General features: G+C 35.6%; 1 protein-coding gene across 1 annotated transcript; it reads left to right on the top strand.

Moving 5' to 3' along the window:
• The first annotated feature begins 524 nt into the window (after nucleotides 1-524).
• lck (LCK proto-oncogene, Src family tyrosine kinase) lies at nucleotides 525-19,668 on the top strand. The gene is made up of 13 exons (XM_015393052.1): nucleotides 525-803; nucleotides 1,972-2,081; nucleotides 2,820-2,880; nucleotides 3,960-4,050; nucleotides 5,605-5,703; nucleotides 5,838-5,941; nucleotides 6,923-7,072; nucleotides 7,150-7,302; nucleotides 12,032-12,211; nucleotides 15,490-15,566; nucleotides 17,932-18,085; nucleotides 18,189-18,320; nucleotides 19,462-19,668. The coding sequence occupies exons 2-13, from the start codon at nucleotides 1,977-1,979 to the stop codon at nucleotides 19,656-19,658; spliced, it is 1,503 nt and encodes a 500-aa protein (XP_015248538.1). The 5' UTR covers nucleotides 525-803; nucleotides 1,972-1,976; the 3' UTR covers nucleotides 19,659-19,668.
• The last annotated feature ends 415 nt before the right edge of the window (nucleotides 19,669-20,083 follow it).

Consider the following 20,083-nt stretch of genomic DNA (forward strand, 5'->3'; position numbering starts at 1 on the left):
TGGGTTGTGTGACATTAAAGATCAGCTCTGTAAATCTGGATTACGCTCGGCTAAGAATATCAAAATAAATAAATCAAAAGCTATATTTTGATGTTAAACAAGCCATATTTCTATATATTGAACCTAAAGAAGATTTCAACCCACAACACAGGAAGCAGAGCTGCAACATTTGCTAATGTGTTAGGGCTTTAGAGGTAAATGCAAGCCATTTTATTTGGGTCTTATGGGATTTTTTTTTAAAGCTGCTATGACCACATCAGGTGCAAACACCTAACAAAGGTCAGTGGCTCCCACATCTTACAGTACAAACCAAGACAAAAATACGTGTAGCATAGTATAGTGTAGCATCACCGTCATCCCAGCAGGGCCTCGTTCTCTAACTGTATAGGAACATTCTCATCTTTTGGGAAGGGCGCTCTCCTGACCCCCTTTTCTTTTGTCTCAGAGCCCAAACGTTCCTCTTTGCTCTCACACAGCTGCAGATTCAGCACCTGTTAGAGAAGACTGCAGAACAACCCTCAAAGTTTCAACGACAGGAAACTCTGGGTCGCTCTTCTATACTTGTGTGTGTCTGTGTGTGTGTATGTGTGCGTATGGGACACCGCATCAGCTCTGTTTTCAGCCTTAGTTATAAGAGAGGCGGATGATGACATCTTCACACCCAAGCTGTGCTCATGTAAAAAAGCTCCTCTTACAGCAAACAGCTCCGCAGAATAAATATAAGTCTGAAAAAAACTAGCATTTTAATGGCGGCCTCTGAAAACTGACATTGTTGGACGCTCGAGGAAAGATTTGACTAACTGGTGAGTGGAAAACTTGTGATGTTTCAACCTTAAAAGTTAAAGTTTCAGCATGTAGTTTCTATACAAATCCTTAAGTGTAGCTTTTTCCACTTCTTATTGTATGTGTTTGTAAATATTTGATCAAACAGGAAATGATTTATCAATGATTTCATCTGTTTTGTCGAGTTCTTCCTTTTATTTGTTTTTATTTGATCATAAAATCAAAGCCCAAGTTCAATAAAGTGTGTAAGCCCGTTTTAAGTAATTATTACAGAAAATTTCTACCGTTTGCTACTTATTTATTTTTTGTAGTGCACCATCTAATGTGATTTTTCTGTCAAACAGAACAATTAGCAATACAGTACAACCAAACCCCAATTATTTTCATAGGTCTTTTGAACGACGGAAGGATAAAATAGATGTCAGGTCTTAAATATTTCCTCAACTTGTTGTGTTCATATCTGCTATATCCTGTTAGTATTCAAATGTTTGTTTGGAAAAGGCCTTCAGCTGCTGGTAATAAAATACAAAAAGGCGGATGGTATCCCCTTAGTGGAAAATGCTGACTTGTGTGACTCACCGAGTGTAAACCCAAAAGGTTAGGAGATCCGATAATAAAAGATCTGCTTCTTACTTTGGTGATCCCCCTTGTGATTCATCATTATGACCCCTTAGCAGCAAATGGTGGGTTGTTATTTAGAACTCGGCAGATTTCTCACGGCTTTAAGCCTTTGGGACAAACGTCGCCTGAGATTAGCCTGCTGACCCTTTTTCCATGAGCAGCCAAACAAGGGAATCGAGTGAGCTTGAGAAAGCTGGTCCGTACAGCGCATTAGTGTGAAAATACGAAACACAGCACATGCAGACGACAGATTATACGAGATTAACATTGCTGTGAAGTTCTTAGGGCAAAGCACTCAGGCCTGAAGCGGGATTGGAGGCCATGAACTCATAAGGTGTGCCCAAAGCGTAAAAGTTTGTCGTCTAATTTGAACAAAGTCCGCTTAGTCTCACCTGTCCAAAAAATGTCCTTTGAATCATCTATATAGATCAATGAAGGATTTTAGTACCTTTTTATTTTTTTAAGAATCCTTTATTAAAAATGAAAAGAATTTGAGACGTAGCTGTTTAAAGTTTTGTGGGCATTGTTTTCATATCTGAAAAAGTAACATGCGGTTTGGACTTGCAGGAAAGATGGGATGCGCCTGCAGCTCGGATTCAGACAGCGAATGGATCGAGAACTTGGACGAACTTTGTGAACATTGCAACTGTCCCATTCCTCCCGATACGAGCAACCCAGTAAGTGGAGGAACAGCTCACGATTTCACTACAATGTACAAAATGGCCGAATGTGAATGACCACACATGAACTGAAGCCAGAAGGTGTGAACTTTAAATGGGCTCCCACCATTCATTCCGATTGAGTAAACATGATAAAGCACAATCTGTTTCAGGCCTCTTCGGGACAACAGAGCTGCATACCTCACATAGCTGTAAGGGAAGCTGTGTGTGTGATCAAATAGGAGAACACTGGAAAAAATCTAAATCTAGATAAGTCATTTTTTCTTAAAACAAGTGCATTTGTTCTTGAATTGAGGAGGTAAAAGAAACATTTTGCCAATGGAACATGATTATTTACCTTTAAAATAAGAAAACACAATTGCATTGTCTTATTTCAAGCGCATATTATCTAATTATCTTATTTTAAGAGTAAAAATACTCCTTCCATTGGCAAACTATCTCATTTATCTACTCAAATTAAGGGTAAATACACTTAATTTAAGAAATTTTTACTTATTTCCAGATTGTTTTTTCCAGTGTGTGTTGCTGTTTTTCTCGTCACGACACAGATGCACCATTAGGTTAGGAATTAAGGAGAAAACCACCTGCGTGTTACACAACATGTAGATGGTTGGTTAGCAGAGAATAAAACAGATTATAATTTACGGTCGGGAACCGGCTAACCGAACCAATCCCTGCATAAACCCTGTGCTGTTTTTCTGTCTTTAATCACATCCTTTTTCTTTGTCTGTCCAGTACACAGATCAGGTGATTCCATACCCATCACATTATACACCCCCAACTTCACCTCTACCAGGTATATCTCCAGCTTCTTTGTTCCCTCTTTTGTTTTACAGTATGTCTGCTTGAAAAAGTAAAGAAAAACACAAAATATCTGTTATTGGATTTAGAACAGGAATGCTTAAATGAGTTCCCTTGATGGTTAATCTCTGGAAATGCTCAATCAGATAGTTGACAAAATGATTTGACCTCCATAGTACTATATTTCTTTGGAAAGGAAGACTATACAGCATTTTCCATTAAAAAAAACAACTTTGTCTTGTTAAGACAAGTTTCCCTCGTCGTTTTTCTTTAAAATGAAAGTTACGGATCTATCCGACTGCTCGGGTTACCATGTTGACACATGGAAATGTCCGACTGGGTCTTATGGTTGGAATATGAGCTAAAATGTTCTTTCTCTGGATCAATTCAAGTATCATCAAACAAAAGCGCGCACATTTTAATAACAGAAATAAATAAATAAAATCAATGTTATATTGAACACATCCAATGCCAGCCTCCTGTATTTGTAGAATTCTGTCTCAATTCTGGGAACAAAATCGAACCCTAACCTCTAGAAATATCCGAATAGTCTCTGTATAGCAGTCAATCTTTCCGGAAATAAGTGTATTTCCTCTTGTTTTGAGGAGGGAGGTAAGACAATGTGCAAATAGAAGATGATTTATGTTCGTAGGAAGTGTAAAGAACAACTTTGTTATCTTATTTAAAGTACCTAATATCTAATTATTGTATATAAATGGGGAAAAATAGTATTGCCATTTGCAAATCATCTCAAAGCCTGCTCAAATTAAGGGCGGATACACCTATTTCAAGACATTTTAAACTATATTGTGTACAGCCTTTCGTTTCAGTAAAAATGATTAATTTTAACTAAAGTTTTAATTCTCAATGAAGAAGCTGGCATTTCTAAGAGGTTTTATTTCATGCAACGTTGGTCAATGAAGTTTCTGTGTTCATCTCAGCCACTGTAGCAGTGCATAGTTTGTGGAAATAATACGAAGAGAACAGTGTAAACTCATTTCCCTGTAAACTCACCATTGTTACTGGTGTCAATTTATCAGAGATGACTAAAGCTTAGAGTGTTTCTTCTTGCAGATAACATCGGGGTGGCCATTTACAGCTATGAACCCAAACACGAAGGAGACCTGGGCTTTGAAAAGGGAGACAAACTCAAGATCATCAACAAGTGAGCTTCTTTAAACCCACACATAGAGAAAATTACTCCAACTTTCCAAACAACAATAGAAGTTTAAGCTTCACAGCAGCCAATACTCTATGTTAATGTGTTCCGCTAAAGTCTAACTTTAAGCGTTTTACCATTTTTTTCACACAAAAAATAAGAGTCTCTTGTTGGGGGTTCTAGTGTCATTGTGGTTCTGGATTCCTGCAATGAACTCAAAAAGTTTCCGGTGCATTTCTAAAGCAGTGATGCTGTAAAAACATCAGCCAAAATTTCCTGTTACACTCAAAACTAGAAGATGAAATAGCTGCTAAAGAAATGCTAAAGAATCTAAAACAAACCACTGGACTGCAAAGCTCAAAGAAGTAACCCAAACTCTTATAAACTGTCAAAAATTCACATCTTTTGTACAGAAGGATGCACAAACATGCATACGCTCTGGCGGGTTAACGGCTTTCTAGCATAAAAGTCTGACACAGATATACTCGAATCTAAAAAATCCAGATTATGAACTGCAAAAAAATACAATAATAAATAAAGTACAAAGGTTTATTCCTTTAAAGGTATATTGATAGCACAGTTAAATGAATGGAGATAATTATCATGCACTCTATATTTCATATCTTCAAACAAAAACAGCTTTAATGCATATAGATTATAGGAAGATCTCAGTGCTCCTACCAGATCTGGTGATCATTTTGACAGTATTATATAGTGACTATTGCCTTCGTTTTTTAACCCACTAACGCTCAGTTGACTTCTGCAATAAAAAGTTAGAATTAGAGTCGCTATTTAAACCCAATGTTTACAATAAAAAAAAAAAAAAAACGAGACAAAAACCTTCTTGATCACCATGCTGGTTTGAATTCTACTTTAACCCAAACAGTGCTTAATGCTCTGTCTAATGTACTCCATTAAAGTCAACAACAAAAGAACACATTTGCTGCAGGAAGTTTATATATATATCTATCTATCTATATATATATATATATAGATATATATATATATATATAAAAGAAGAAAAAAATAAAACAAGATCATCCCATGGTATGCAAAAGTTGAAAGAATACAACAACTGAAATTAAATTAAGTGAAAACACAAGAATTTTCATATTTTCAAAAATACATTTGACAGATTTGAATAAACTAGTAAAATATTGCAAACATCTGAATTTAATTGCTATTTAGTTCCGTAGTTAACAACTAAGTAAAAACACAAGAATTCCTTCTTGATGTGAAACTCTTTTATAATTATAATCCATATATGTTATAGAAAAATACCTTTAATAACATTATGTTTTAGGGAGAACATTTAGTTTTTGTTTCGATGTAAGGTTTAAACAATATGTGCTTATTGTGGGGAGGAATATAAGGCAAAATGTGGCCAGATATGCCTTTTTTCTGTGCTTTAATATCTTTTTACTAGACAAGCATTATGTTGTTTACCATATAACGCGACCATTTATGCCGCAATGGATCCACATATCTATACCATCTAATTCAAAATATTAGTTACTCAGTGTGAAACAGCCAAAGGTAAACATCTCTTCTGTCTTCCAGGGATGATGCAGAGTGGTACCTGGCTGAGTCTCTCACCACAGGCCAGCGGGGCTACATCCCATATAACTTCATTGCTATGACCACAGTGGAGACTGAACCGTACGTCACAGAGGAAGCATAATGTCACAGCTCTCAGCGCCATCTCATCTGGCTTTCTCTCAGCTCACATAATGCATGGCGGGTCTATGAGGGAAAGGAAGTGGCTTTTAGCTCAAAGTGTCTTTTTGCTGCAGGTGGTTCTTCAAGAACATCTCTAGAAACGATGCCATGAGGCTCCTGCTAGCTCCAGGGAACACCCAGGGCTCTTTCCTGATTCGAGAAAGCGAGACCTCCAAAGGTGATTATTTGAATCTTTTGTTACATGAATAGACAAACAAATAATGAAATTTATTGCATGATTTAAATCCACATCCTTGGCCTCAGATTTATTATACCCTGCTTCCTGATTTCTTATTTAAATTATTTTTTAAATTTCAGTTTTAGTTTGTTATTGTAGATCCAAATAACCTGTTCAAACTGGGTTTTAACCCTATTTATTTAAGTTCGTTCCCGAGTAGTCAGAATTTCATGTTATCTGCTCTTAAATCATATTTGTTTCAGTTTGTCTGTAGGACCTGGGCTGATATTTTCTCAAAAAAACACATCTTAGCTAGCATGCCGTATTTTGATAAAAACAGTCCTTATTACACACTGGAAAAACGATCTACTCTTCTAGATTTCGATTTTTTTTCAGTGCAAAGTTGGCTCTAATTTATCTAGAGTGGGAGAGAGATGACACAGTTAGACTAACACAACACTGCATTTTAGCAGAAGCACTGTGATCTCCAAACAGATAAAATTGTGAAGACATTTGACAGATTTTTTTTTAACACATCCTCTTTGTCCTTTACTGACCCAATTTCTTTAAATGCTGTTGCATTAATACCCTGATAGAGTCGCCTGTATGACTCAAAAGAAAAAAAAAAATGTCTTCTTGCACAAAATTATGATAAAATTAGATTCAATTTAAATCTTTTTTTCTACCCAAAGTTTTAACTACGGTAACTGAACTGCTGCAGGTCTGCATGAATGCAAGCTGTAGATAAATGACTTTGATGGGCAGCTTGCAAACACTAGTTGTGTAACTTGACATAGGTTGGCCACAGTTAGCAGGGCTACCCACAAGCAAACCGAATGACACTTTGACAGAGTTTAGAGGCAGCATCAGGAAGTGCTGACAGTCCAAAAACATACTAAAATATATAGTAAAACAATAAATCATTCTATTCTGGTCAAAACCTGTTTTATTAACCTCTCTTAATCTTTAATTCTGCTCCAGGATCATACTCATTATCAGTCCGAGATCTGGACCACAACACGGGGGAAGGCGTGAAGCACTACAGGATTCGTAACATGGACAATGGAGGCTTCTACGTGACGGCCAAGATATCCTTCAACTCTCTGAGGGAGCTGGTCCAGCATTACTCCCGTATGTATGCCATCCTAAGGGATGCATTTCTAATCACTGTGGAGTTCAGCATGTTGATTTGTCTGCGTGCTTTCCAGGTGAAGCAGATGGATTGTGCACAGTCCTTGTGAAGCCCTGTCAGTCCAGGGCGCCACAGAAACCCTGGTGGCAGGACGAGTGGGAGATTCCACGGGAGTCCCTGAAGCTGGAGCGCAGGCTGGGGGCCGGACAGTTTGGAGAAGTCTGGATGGGTAAGCTTCTTTTTTTTCTTTTTTTCTTTTCCATCTGCATGATATTTAATGTGTGCACTCAGGCAGATACATCACATGTCTGGTTGGGAGCTAGACTGTAAGCCTGCCAGGAGTCCGATTTTCTGCAGTGTGTGCAGAAGAGTTTCCTCAGGCTTGGCTCTAATTGTAGGCTTGTTTGAGCTGCTTAACGAAAGAGTTATGTGTGGTATTAACCCTGACATGCATCACTGCTCCAAAAACTCATACCTAGCTTTTTGATGAGCTAATAGATCTTTAAGATTTGTGTCCTAACAACACTTTAAATCAGATGCTGCAGCATTAAATTACGCTACAGTGGCTAAACGTTTTGATTACAAGCACATTGGTTAGGCCACAACCTCATTATCATTCAATTAAAGGGGTAATTTCCTCTCCATTTTCCATCCTCACTCGCCAGCACCGTTTAACCTCCCAAACACACCACTGAACAAAAGCTAAACATTACTAACCAAAAGAACTGGCCCTCGTTTCTCAGTGCTATTCTGTTCTCAATACTGTCCTGATGAAATCTGGGCTCTCTGTTTGTTTTTTCCCCACTGATCCAAAAGAAATGTTTCCTGAAGCCAGTGAACATTAGAGCCTCTATATACCTTTGCTGACCTTTTTCACATTTGATCATTCAGTGGAATTTTTCTCATTAAACAGTTTACTTAAAAATGCAGATCTCAAAATATATAGAAGATAGTACCTTCCATTTGTTCTGACTTGACTAGATTTTAAGCATTTTGTAGAGATACAATGAACTAAAATGTTTAATATATTTGCAGAGCAACACAAGGCAATGCATCGCTGTGAAAATTGAAGTAAAATCAGATTTGGTTTTCATTAACCTCTTATAAATATGAACCAGGAGACCCTTTTGACCTCTTTATCTCTACACAAAAAGTGCTGCCACTTGCCTTCAGAAGGCAACACAGTAAACACGGTGTTGGCGGAATCATTCTGTGGGGAAACATTTTCTTCAGAATGGGTATAGAGGTTGGTCAGATTTCATGGGCATATGGGTGGAAATAATTACCAGTCAATCCTGAAAGATAGAGGTTAACCAGACAATCAGAGATACATTCTAACCATACAGACAGAACTAAAACGCACTGGTTAGATCAGAAGATAATCATTGGTTAAGATGTCCTTAAACTCAATATCTAATTAAACCTTTTGAGTCACATGAGTAACATTTCTCTAAATGCATCAAGCATGCTTGTAGAGAGCTAATATTGACACCTCTTTTAGCAATGAAAAGAGATTATAATGATGGATAAACCAGGGGGATTCTTATGACATGAAAAGTCCATTCAAAATTTAAGATTTCAATTTGTGAACCATTTTCCGTCTGCTTTAGGATTATACATAAGAAGACCATCTGATAAAGGAATCTAAATAAAAATCATAACAGCTTAAGGTTAAAACATTAGCAAAATGTAAAAGAAAAGAAAAGGTTTAAGGAGTATTAAGACTTTTGCAAGGCACTAGATATGATAACCATCACCATTATGAAAATAGACAAAGGAATGTTTTCATTAGGAGATAAGATTTGTTTCCTCATCGCTATACGCTTCATGCGTGGCGTGTTGCAAAGCGTTTCATGTCAAAGGAAGAACAAACTGGTTGGTTATGGCTTTGATGGAGCTCCACTTAGTGATAGTTATTTTTCCAGAGAGTCTTTCTTCAGGACAATTATGTGCAGTTATTTTTAGAACAACACGTAGTTAAACAAAGCAACAGTGGTTTACAGTCCTTATGTGATCCTGTGCTTTTGGTTGCAAATATGTTAGTTAGCATTAACACCGGTGAAAAATATATTAGGGATGATCAAAGGAAATATTAAGGTAAAAATAACTTTATTCTCTTATATTATTGACTTATTGATTGATAGACCTAATTGATCTCACAGTGGAGAAATTTAAATACAATAGTCAAAAAGGTGCCAAAGGAAAAAGGTGCATGGGTCATATACAGTATGTACTGTGCGTATATATATATTAAATGGGTTTTTATATTAATAGGTATTTATATATATAGTTATTGCACTGGATATTAAATATAAAACAGGTTATTGCACAGGGTATTAAACAGTGTTTGCACTTTAGTAATATTACATCTATAGTAGACTTATATGTATGTTTGTACCTTAAAGGGTAGAGATATAGAAATAGATCATGTTTAAAATACATTTTTATATATCTAAAGTATAAATTATATGAACAACTCAATATTATGTTACTTTATTTCCTAATAAAACATAAAATGATACCATATTTAATGAGATTCATTAGATCATGAGGTAAATTTTGGTTTCCTCACATTGCTATCAATCAGAAATTTTGAAAAGAATGTGAAATATTCTTGAGAAAAGCCCCAATGAAGTGGTTTAAGTCTTACTGCTGCGCATCCATCAGGAAGAGCTTCCCACATAAAGACTTTGCCAAGTCTATTAGCAAATCCTACTGACTAGCTATGGGAGCCCCTGAATAAGGGAACAGCCGAAAAGACCCGTCATATAAATGTTTTTTAACAAAAATACCGGCAGGTACAAAGCTGGGACAGTAAATGTCGTATTAATAAAATGTAAACAATGCGGCAACAAATTCTGTTTGAGAATACCAAACAGAATTTCTGGCTGTTATGTTTGTCCTCTTGTTTTGCTTTTTTAAGTTTTCATTTCAGTTAGAAACGTTCTCTTAGAAGGTGCTCTTTAAATTCATTTTAGTTCGTCCCACTTTGTGAGGCTCAGCTTATGAAATACACATATATTTATATTTAAGTGTGATACATTTTGGGGACTTTCAGATGCTTTTGGGGATCTGTCAACTGGTCCCTTACGTTTAGGTTAGGTATATTGGTAATGGTCAGGGTAAGGTTGAGGGTCTGGGTTAGGCCATAGTATAGCTGCACATGACATATACGTGTTTTATGATATCTATTTTGTGTGTGTATGTCATCGTCTGTGCAGATTTGTAACAGAAAACAAAATAAGAAATGCTATAAAAAAAAAAAAACTTGTTATTTTATCGGGCTGAACACCTTCAGAGATGCTGTTAGCTGCTAAGTTTAATTTTGCCGATATAGATCACTGCAGTGTATGTTGTGTAGAAATGTTCCAGTTTGCTCAGCACTTTCCTGTAATTCGTACGGGTAGAAACATCTTTTACCGGATGTTGACACTGAAAATATGAAAAGAAAATGGATTCACCCGATTTAAAAAAAAAATCACTAAAGCATAGGAAATTTCCTTTAAAAAGGAAAATTTACATAACTTAACCTGAAGTTATTCCTAAATGTGCATTTTTGAAAACTATTTTTTTTTTTTTTTTAACTCTGAAGTTCAAGACTTTTTATGGCTGGACTCTTAACATTCCTTTTGTAAACTTGGTTACAGGAAATATGCAGAAAATGTGCAAAAATATAATGGCAAAATATAAAGCTGATAATTCCAAATTAAATCAATACAATTCAAATTATTTTTGCTCTTCCTTTTCTCTATGGCACACTTGACTGAGGCATAAACAGGACCTAAGATGGTGTCAAACAGCAAAATTATTTCACATCATAACACTGGACTACTTTATGAAAACAATTGTATAAATATTTATATTAAATTAATCTCCTATGTGGTTCAGGCTGTATTATATATATATTTTTTTACCATCAATAAAAAATCTGCATAGGTTACATTAATCAGGATGTGAGTAGGCATGCCGAAACCTGCAGTTATTGCATACAAATATGTAAATGTATATTTTAGCAAGAGGTGTCATTTGCATCTAAATGAGATCTAACCAGAAGTGAAGTTTATGGAAGAGGCGTAAAATCTTCTAAATGTGAGGTATATACATATATACACTGGAGTTATTGCAGTGGATTTATATTTGAATGCCTTTATAGGAATTACCGGTATGTAATTATGATGTTTAAACTTCCCTAAAATACAATACTTTACTGTTTTTTTTAATAAAATATATATAATATATAAGTTTTAGTTTAGAATCGAGTGATAGATTTCAAGTTTCTCTTTGCTGTTGTCTTCTTTATAGAGTGAAAAAGTCATGACAAACTGATATTTATGGGGTACCAAGTATTGCTATCTGCTGTTGTAGCTGGGCTGAAATTGGTGCTTGGTTCCAGAGATTCACTTCCATACAAAAAGCCCATATTCTTATCTTCAGCGACCACAGTATACATGTCAGATTAAATAATACTACTTATACTTCAGCGATAGTATCAAGGTGGTTTAGTGTATCTCTTATACTTTATCCGTTGGTTGTGCTGTTCTTTTTTACATCTCTTTTTAAAGGTGATGAAGCAGACTGAAAACTTCCTTTTATTTCCTCTTTCTTTCATCTTTTCTCCTTTTTCCTGTTTTTCCTTTCTTGTTCTACTTACATTGCATTGTTCATATAATCTGTAATACTCCCTGCATAAATTTATAAAAAAGCTATTTATATGCATAAATCAAGCTCTCTGGCAATAGCCGTACTGCTCTAATTGTGAAAGCAAAATCTGTTGGGCTGTTATTGTAAATCTATATATATATATATATAAAAATATATATATATATATATATATATATATATACACACACATATATATGTATATTTTTTTATTAAGATTTGTTATTAATTGTAGGATTAAAGCAATCTATGCTCTAACTTTTTTCTAGCAACTTGAACAACTCATTGTTATTTTCTAGGCATCTACAACAACGACAGGAAAGTGGCCATAAAGAATCTGAAGATGGGCACCATGTCAGTGGAAGCTTTCATGGCAGAGGCCAATATGATGAAAAACCTGCAGCATCCTCGACTCGTCCGTCTCTTCGCTGTCGTTACCCAGGAGCCTATATACATCGTCACAGAGTACATGGAAAATGGTAGGTCCTCTCGTTAGCATTATCTAAGCGAGAGAGAGAGAGAGAGAGAAAAACGTCCCAGTGTAGTCATGGGAGCTTTTTCTTTTAAAAGAAAAAAAAAGTTTAGTCGACTGAAATATGTTTCAGCTTGTCAGGATTAATCACCTCCTTAATCTCCTGCCTCGTTACGGTAAAGAAAGGATGGAATGGAAGAATGAGCTTAAATGGAAAACAGAGGAGCGGTGTTAGCCCGGTGTCATAGATGTTCAGGATTAAACATGTTGATCTGTTATCAGACTTTGGGTGGGAACACGTTTGAACAAAAGACCAAGTAGCTCTGTGGATTTCGACCCTTTAATGACTCAATGTTTTCATCTCAACCCTCCACTCCAGTCATTCTGTCTAATCCACTTAATGTCAGTTGAGCTCTTTTGTTTATTTGTTTGTGAATGGAGTAACATATAGTGTAAATGTATGAGTGTAATCATCACATATGATAAGGAAGGAAAGCTGGGATGTGAGCAGGGACCCTGAGTTTGTTTATGCAGACTTTTTTAGCCTCTCCTCATTAGGCTCTCTTGTGTTCGCTGCCTAGGTGTTAAAATGCAACAAAGCAAGCATGAACTTTCCCTTCTTCTTTTCCGGACCGGTTCTGGAAAGTCAGATGTGTTTACATTTTGAGAGGATGTTTCTAAGAAGAAAGGTCTTCATCATGCTCTGGTCCCATAAACAAACCTGCTATAGATACTAGGGCTGCTTTATGGTCCGCATCCTCTCCATTTATCTTACCTCATTCCCTTCTGGTCACATATAGACACTATGAACCAAATGTGAATTATGAAAACTGATAGAATGAGGATGAAAGGAGTCGGCACAGGGGTGAGAGTTTCATATGAATATGAATTCAGATGAGAGCAATCCCAGATGGTTTTTCCACCAAAACCTCAAAACTCTTTGTAATTTTTTTTATTGTGAGGGACAGCACCAACATGCACTAGGAGATCCCAAACACAACGACAGCCTTAGAGCTGAAGTGAAAGGAGTGCCTTTGTGTTATCATTTGTAAACCAGCAGTGTCCACATCAGTCAAGCTCTTTGTTCAGGATTCATGTATGGACAATTGTCTCTACTGCACACTAGGTATGCATCTTTTCACATGTTTGTCCTGATTTTTTTTTTTCATTATTGAAGAAAACAAAGAGTGAACATAGCAGGCAGGTAACCAGGGCTTTTCTTTGTGGCTTCGACAAAGAGAGTAGCTCTAAGACTTCAAAAGCAACCTTTCAGACTTCGGCAGAGGAGTAAAAAACTCGTCTTTCCTGGTGAAGTCACTTTTCTCAAAGTATTTCCTTTGGTCTAAATTAACCGTCCTCCGTATGGGGATATTGTTCATATCAACTTGGCAGATTATAGTGTACTTCCTCAAAGTGTTGTCTTTGCCGAATTTAGCTGCTATTTTTGGTCCCACTCAGTTTATTTATGTCAGTGAGGAATTATGACGTCCAAAATGTAATTTGTCTTTCCAATGCACTATCTATTTTTACTGCTTCCCATTTAGTAGAAGCTTTTCCCATGGACTTTTTTGTGTGGCTTTTGATATGAAGTAGGATATTTTAAAGTGTTTATTAATGTTTCTGATCTGTTAACTACACACATAACTGGAACAAATTTAAAAACAAAATTGCTTGCATGCATTGTTCATGGTGGCACTCAGAGAATCATTAAAGCGATCAGAACAAGGAACATTTATGACCAAATGTTGTGTTAAATTATATATTTATATATTTCATTATCCTTTTGATTAAGTCTGAACTGCTATAAAATGAGCAGATGGCCTTCTTGTGGAAAATCTGTGAAATAAACTACATTCCATCAGTTTATTTGTATCTTTTGGAAAGTAAGGGAAAGGTTTCTTACGTATTTTTTATGGAATGTAAAATTGACAATCCTCTGCCCAACATGTGTCAACGTTTTTTATATTCTAATTTTTAAGAACGGTGTACATATATATATGTACACATTTCATATATTAATTTTTAATTTTAAATGTTTTTTCAATTGTTCGACAAATGAGTAGTATTTTTAATATTTGGTAAGTATTCCATTAAATTAAAGACATATTTCAAATATTTTACATAAATAAGTGAATGATAAATTAACTTTCATGGTAATTTTATATAATTCAGTCACATTTATGTCTTTCATTCTATATTTTTGGTCCTCCACATACCTCAGGGACCACATCCCAATGATCTTGTGTCGCCTCCCCATTTGGTTGCCACCCCCTTTGTTCACTAACGGGGAGACTAACCTCCCCATTTTGTAAATCTTTTTGAAAATCAAAGTGGGAGGGAATCCCTACTCTAAAATACGATTGCAAAGAAATGTATCTCTATTGCCTGTCCCATTGTTAGTATTTTTTTTTCTAAAGATTTCAGACTAAGATCCTGGACAAGCCCCCAAATAATTTACAATCTAGCTCCAAGGACAGGTTTTTGTCATATCACAGACACATTCTGAAATAAAAAACCTCTAAGCTGGTATAACACATTTTTATCAGATCAATGTTTATGTATTGTAAATTACATAATTTGGTCTGATCTCAAATTACATGTCTTCTCTAGCTCAAAGTAAAAAAAAAAAAAAAAGATCAGAATCAAAGAAATGCTTTAACAACAAATTACACCAGAAAATCAGGGCAGTTGTACTGATGGAAACTTATATGAAAAAGGATTTTGTTACTCATAAAATAAAAAAAAAAAAAGAAAAATTACGTAACTGAGAGGCAAGACTGCCTTAAAGATATCTGAGGAAGGAGATGGATGTAAGTTGTCGGCTACACTTTGTTTTAAAAGAAAAACATACAGTTGCTTGTTTTTCAATAAAGCATAAAAAGTGATCATATCCACACTAGATAAATTTATAATATGGAAGGTAAGAATAAATTAGAAGCTTAAACAGGCAGTTTGGAGTGTAACATAAGAATAATATTATGAAGGAATGGCTTTTGTTTAGCAATACAAAAAAATCTGCAAAAAATAAAATACTGCCTTTTAATCTAATTTAACCTTAATTCTAGAAGCAAATGTCATATGAGAGCTGAAATCTGCATCCATAAAAACACATTTCGAGCCACAGCTAAATGTTTTAGTGTTATCAAGTGTTATTAGGTTTTGAATGTGCAAATATAGTTACAATATTTATTTATAAATGTATTGTGTATATTGTTTGCAACCCTGTTGATAGATATTATGTTTATGCATAGGTTTACAAGGGTTAACAGATTGATTTGTTTGCAGGAAGCTTGGTGGACTTCCTGAAAACGCAGGAGGGAAGCAATTTAACCACGAACACACTGATAGACATGTCATCACAGGTGAGATACCTTTATAGTAATCTTTTGTTCTTTCATTATAAGCTCCTTCCACCTAATTTACCAATTTTCAACTAATTTGTACTTTTATTTCCTTGCTCTCAGCATGACCCTGAGCAATAAATCAGCTACCATATTAATGAGGCTTAAACTCCTAATCTTGTAATACCTGCAGATTTGGGTGGATATGTGTGCAGAGAGGCATGCATGTAGTCGTTGTTGCATGTCTAGACACTGTAGCACAAATAAAACTAATGAACAGGATTTGAAGAGGACAAACTGCCTGAATCGTAACTTTATCATTTTTCTGGTGTTGTTTTCTGCAAGATGGCCCCCAGAAATTGTTCTATGATGACAGAACCTTAAACTATGGTGTAGATTAGTTTCTCTGGATCTCTTTATACTTAATTTGTGGACAGAGCGGCAACCATTTGAGAAAAAAAGGGTTATTCTCATAAGGATTTCTGATATTTTCAGTAAATTAGATGTTTAAATAGGAAGAACTTCCTTACATTGAAAGTTACAATATTATAACAAAGCTCTATCTAAACCTGTGAACAGGATGTGTGCTTCAAGGTGCGGGAAGAGTTTCAAATTTAGGCAAGTTGTTCAACCGCACTGACCAGACTTAATACTGACTTAAGCTAGTTTAAAAAAAACCCAACTCAATAATGAATGAAATTCAAAAGCATTTTTTTCTAAATGCAGGATAGATCCTGCAAAAAAAATAAATAAAGAAAAATAAGATTTATGTCTACTTTCTAAACTGTTTCTTGTCAGTGAAAAACCTCGATTTTATGGGGTATGGTGGGTGTGGGAATGACAAAATCAACCACAGGAAGACAGCCTGAAGTTTCAAAGTCATACAAAGCGAGCAGCTCTTCATCAGATGAAGAAACGTTTCTGAGACGTGTCACAACTCGGTGAAAAGATCTGCGCTTCATGCAGAGCGGTGTGGTGAAGATTTACAGCGAAGAATGCTTTCATGCCAGCCCATCATACACGGCTTCTTAGCATTATGTGGTGGTGGATCATATACTTTTACTTAGAGGAGAACCTTGAACATTTTTTTTTAGTAATAGGCAGACTATAGGAGTATAAAAAAGATATTCCTGGAATATTTAAAAAAAACTGACTGCCGTCTCTTTTTAAACATGAAATTAGTTGTTGTCATTTACATATACAATATATCCTGAATACGTGCTCTAGATCTAGCTAAAGTAGTTTGTAAGATGGAAAGTAAAAGGATAAATTATTATTTTAACACTTGAACAGTGCATATTTATTTCATGAATCCATACTGTGCTGTTTGACTTTTCTGTTGGGATCTGCGTCCACCAGCTTTGTTCTTCCAGTAATTTTTATTATGGAAATTTTTATTATTTCTCTTAACAAAATTGCTCAAGCTGAGTCAAACTGGGTGCTGATGGCTCATCTATCTGTCAGCCTGACTAAGAACTTGAGATCTCTACCGCTCCTCTACTGATCATGCTCTTTTATCTTTCACTCTGATGAATGTTTCTTCTTGCCGACCGATTGCTTTGGGTGGATGGAAATTTCTCTGAAGGTTTGAATTAGTGTCATACTCTTTAAGGTTTTAGGTGGTAAAAGTACAAAATTATTCAACTTCTGCAGGATTTTGGTTGCTTTAGATTTCACTTTGATGTGTCAGTGTAAAGATGGCTGAACACGCCACACGTTTTAGATTAAGAACATTTCTTAAAGCATGCACCGTCCTCCTTCTATGTCTAAAATTTCCTAATACAATGGGAATTTTAAATGGAAAAAAAAAAAGTAAAAACGTACATCTCAAATACCTGAGGAGGACACTTCCTAACCCTGACACATATGTGTCACATTCCAGTTTCTGATATACACATTTTTCCTCAGACCACTCCTCACAGTATAAAAACCGGATAAACAGGCAAGTCTCTATGGGCTGGGAAGTGTTGGGAAATTAAAAGAAAAGAAGAAAACTTTAATCAGAGGCCTCATAAAAACACACTTCTGTCATCAGACGTAGTAGAATTGAATCAGAGGTCCAATTATTTTTAATGAGTCATGTAGTCTGTGACTAAAGCAGAAACTCAGCAACTGACTAGATGGATCTAAAGCAATACTGCAGGTTTTTTTTCTATTAGACTGTGTGAAAGCAGCTGCACACCTGGGTGGAGCTCGACATTGCAGAACAGAGGTGAAAGGGAGCAAACAGGTGACCTGGGGAAGTGGTAAACTCCCTGGTTTTGGTTCATGCAACCAGAAGCAGTGCCAACAAACACACATGTCCTCTACAGATACTTAAGTCAAGTTTTAACACAGACAATCACACTCTCCTCAGTCATGTATAATGATGTGCTGCGCTCTACAGGTGGCTGACGGCATGGCGTTTATCGAGCGGAGGAATTATATTCATCGAGACCTGCGGGCTGCCAACATTCTAGTTTCCCAAGAGCTCATCTGTAAGATTGCAGATTTTGGCCTTGCAAGATTGATAGAGGACAATGAATACACAGCTAGAGAAGGTAGGGAGACTGTCAAGACCTAACCTTTCACCTTTTGACATTTGTTTGCTTTTATTTTGCTAAAAATTTAGATTTTTTTTTTTTTTTCTTATTTTATCCACAGGTGCAAAGTTCCCCATTAAATGGACCGCACCAGAAGCTATAAACTATGGCACCTTCTCCATAAAATCTGATGTGTGGTCGTTTGGGATTCTCCTCACAGAAATAGTGACATATGGACGTATTCCATATCCAGGTAGATAACTCTGACAAATATATTATACCTGATTGTTTTTTTCCCTTTTTTTCTTTATTTTTGTTATGATTTGTCTTCATTAACGGGCAAAGGAAACACCATACACAGGAAATTAACCCCGATGATGCAAAGAAAATACCCCCAGTTATTGTCTATCGATCACATAATGTAATTTAACCAGAAATAATGATTTTCATAAATAAATACATTAATTCCCTTTAAACTTACTGTTTTTTTAACCTAAATGTTTATTTTTTATTGATAATTTTTCTGTAGTTGCCAGTTATTAGGTTTTAACATAATATGTTTTTTGTCTATCAGCACTGATATGCTCAATATATACCTAAAACAACTGGAAAGCTCAAAGAAATTGGTGTAGATGAGAGAGAAAGTGTAGATTTGCACAGTTAGTCTTAGAAGTAATTTTTAAACAGATACAAATGTGTAAAAATCTAAAATGTGCACCTGTCCAGATGAACAACCTAAATGCCTTTTTGAGAAAAAGTTTTTGGTCAAACATTATGAAGAAGCTGCTATTGGGCCACAATAATAAGATGAACGTTGAGATGAAACATGGTGGAGGTGGAATCATGCTAAGGATGCTCAAATAGGTTTCCATACCATGAATCCTCAGCCTCTATTGGGTAGATTTAGTACATATATCCAATACTGGTTCATGACTGCAAGGAATATATATTTATTTAGTTAAGCACGTGCATCATTTTGACTATAGAAAAACTATGCAATAAATGTAAACTACATTTATGCTTCATTTTGTTTCACTTACTCTGAGCTTTCTTTTGCTAAGATTAGCATCTTCAGATGATGAAACTGTTACTTCCTTTTTTGAAAAGGAAATAACATTAAGTCACTTTCTAAATTGTGTAAGATCTAATGTCTTGAGGTCTTAAGTTTTATGCAAAAAAAAAAAAAAAATGCTTTAAAAATTTGTCCTTCTACTTATGCACACCACAATTTTCCACAAAGAGAAACAGGAGGTTGCAAGAATCTTATTGGGTTTTAGTGTGTAGTTTTCAAATATTCACTAAATGTGGCAAATCCCCCTAAATGTGTTCAGGTGGATATCAAAAAAATAAACAACCTTTTATTGATTTAAATGATAATTTTACTTCCTGTCCAGGTATGTCCAACCCAGAGGTGATCCAGAACTTGGAGCGGGGATACAGAATGCCAAAGCCAGAAGACTGTCCAGATGAGCTTTATGAAATTATGCATGAGTGCTGGAGGGAGAAACCAGAGGAAAGACCCACATTCGACTACCTGAAGCACATCCTGGAAGATTTCTTCACTGCCACCGAGAGGCAGTACCAGGAATAGCTAAAGAGCAGAGAAAAAGACACAAATAGACACATATATGTCTAACCAAACTAACAGCACAGCTGTTTACAGTTGGGATGTTGGCTTTTTAACTATTTGCTAAGAATTTTAAGAGTAGAAAGTCGGATAATCAACATAAAAGTTTTTTTTTTATTTTTTTATTTCAACATCAAACTAACCTTGAACACATTTGCAATAATCTCTGATGGAAATGTGCAACTAGGAGAGAAGCACATTATGATTCTGCTGAAGGAACGGCTGCTTTCCTGGTGTTTTTATAATAACATGTATATAACTGCTTTTTACCTCTGCAACATAACATTTAAAATTAAAATAACAAGCTTTTTGCTGTGTATTTTTGCTTAAAATGAACCACAGTTGGAGAGCATATTGGATACAAAGAAGGTATTTTATTGATGTTTTTT

The sequence above is a fragment of the Cyprinodon variegatus genome, unplaced genomic scaffold (genome assembly GCF_000732505.1).
Source record: "Cyprinodon variegatus isolate N-32 unplaced genomic scaffold, C_variegatus-1.0 Scaffold623, whole genome shotgun sequence".
Lineage (NCBI taxonomy): Eukaryota > Metazoa > Chordata > Actinopteri > Cyprinodontiformes > Cyprinodontidae > Cyprinodon > Cyprinodon variegatus.

Excerpts from the sequence above, each read along its gene's own strand:
- lck (XM_015393052.1), top strand. The coding sequence starts at position 1,977 with ATGGGATGCGCCTGCAGCTCGGATTCAGACAGCGAATGGATCGAGAAC. Across the intron at positions 2,082-2,819 it reads CTCCCGATACGAGCAACCCA|TACACAGATCAGGTGATTCC; the intron begins GTAAGTGGAGGA and ends TTGTCTGTCCAG. Across the intron at positions 15,567-17,931 it reads TGATAGACATGTCATCACAG|GTGGCTGACGGCATGGCGTT; the intron begins GTGAGATACCTT and ends TGCGCTCTACAG.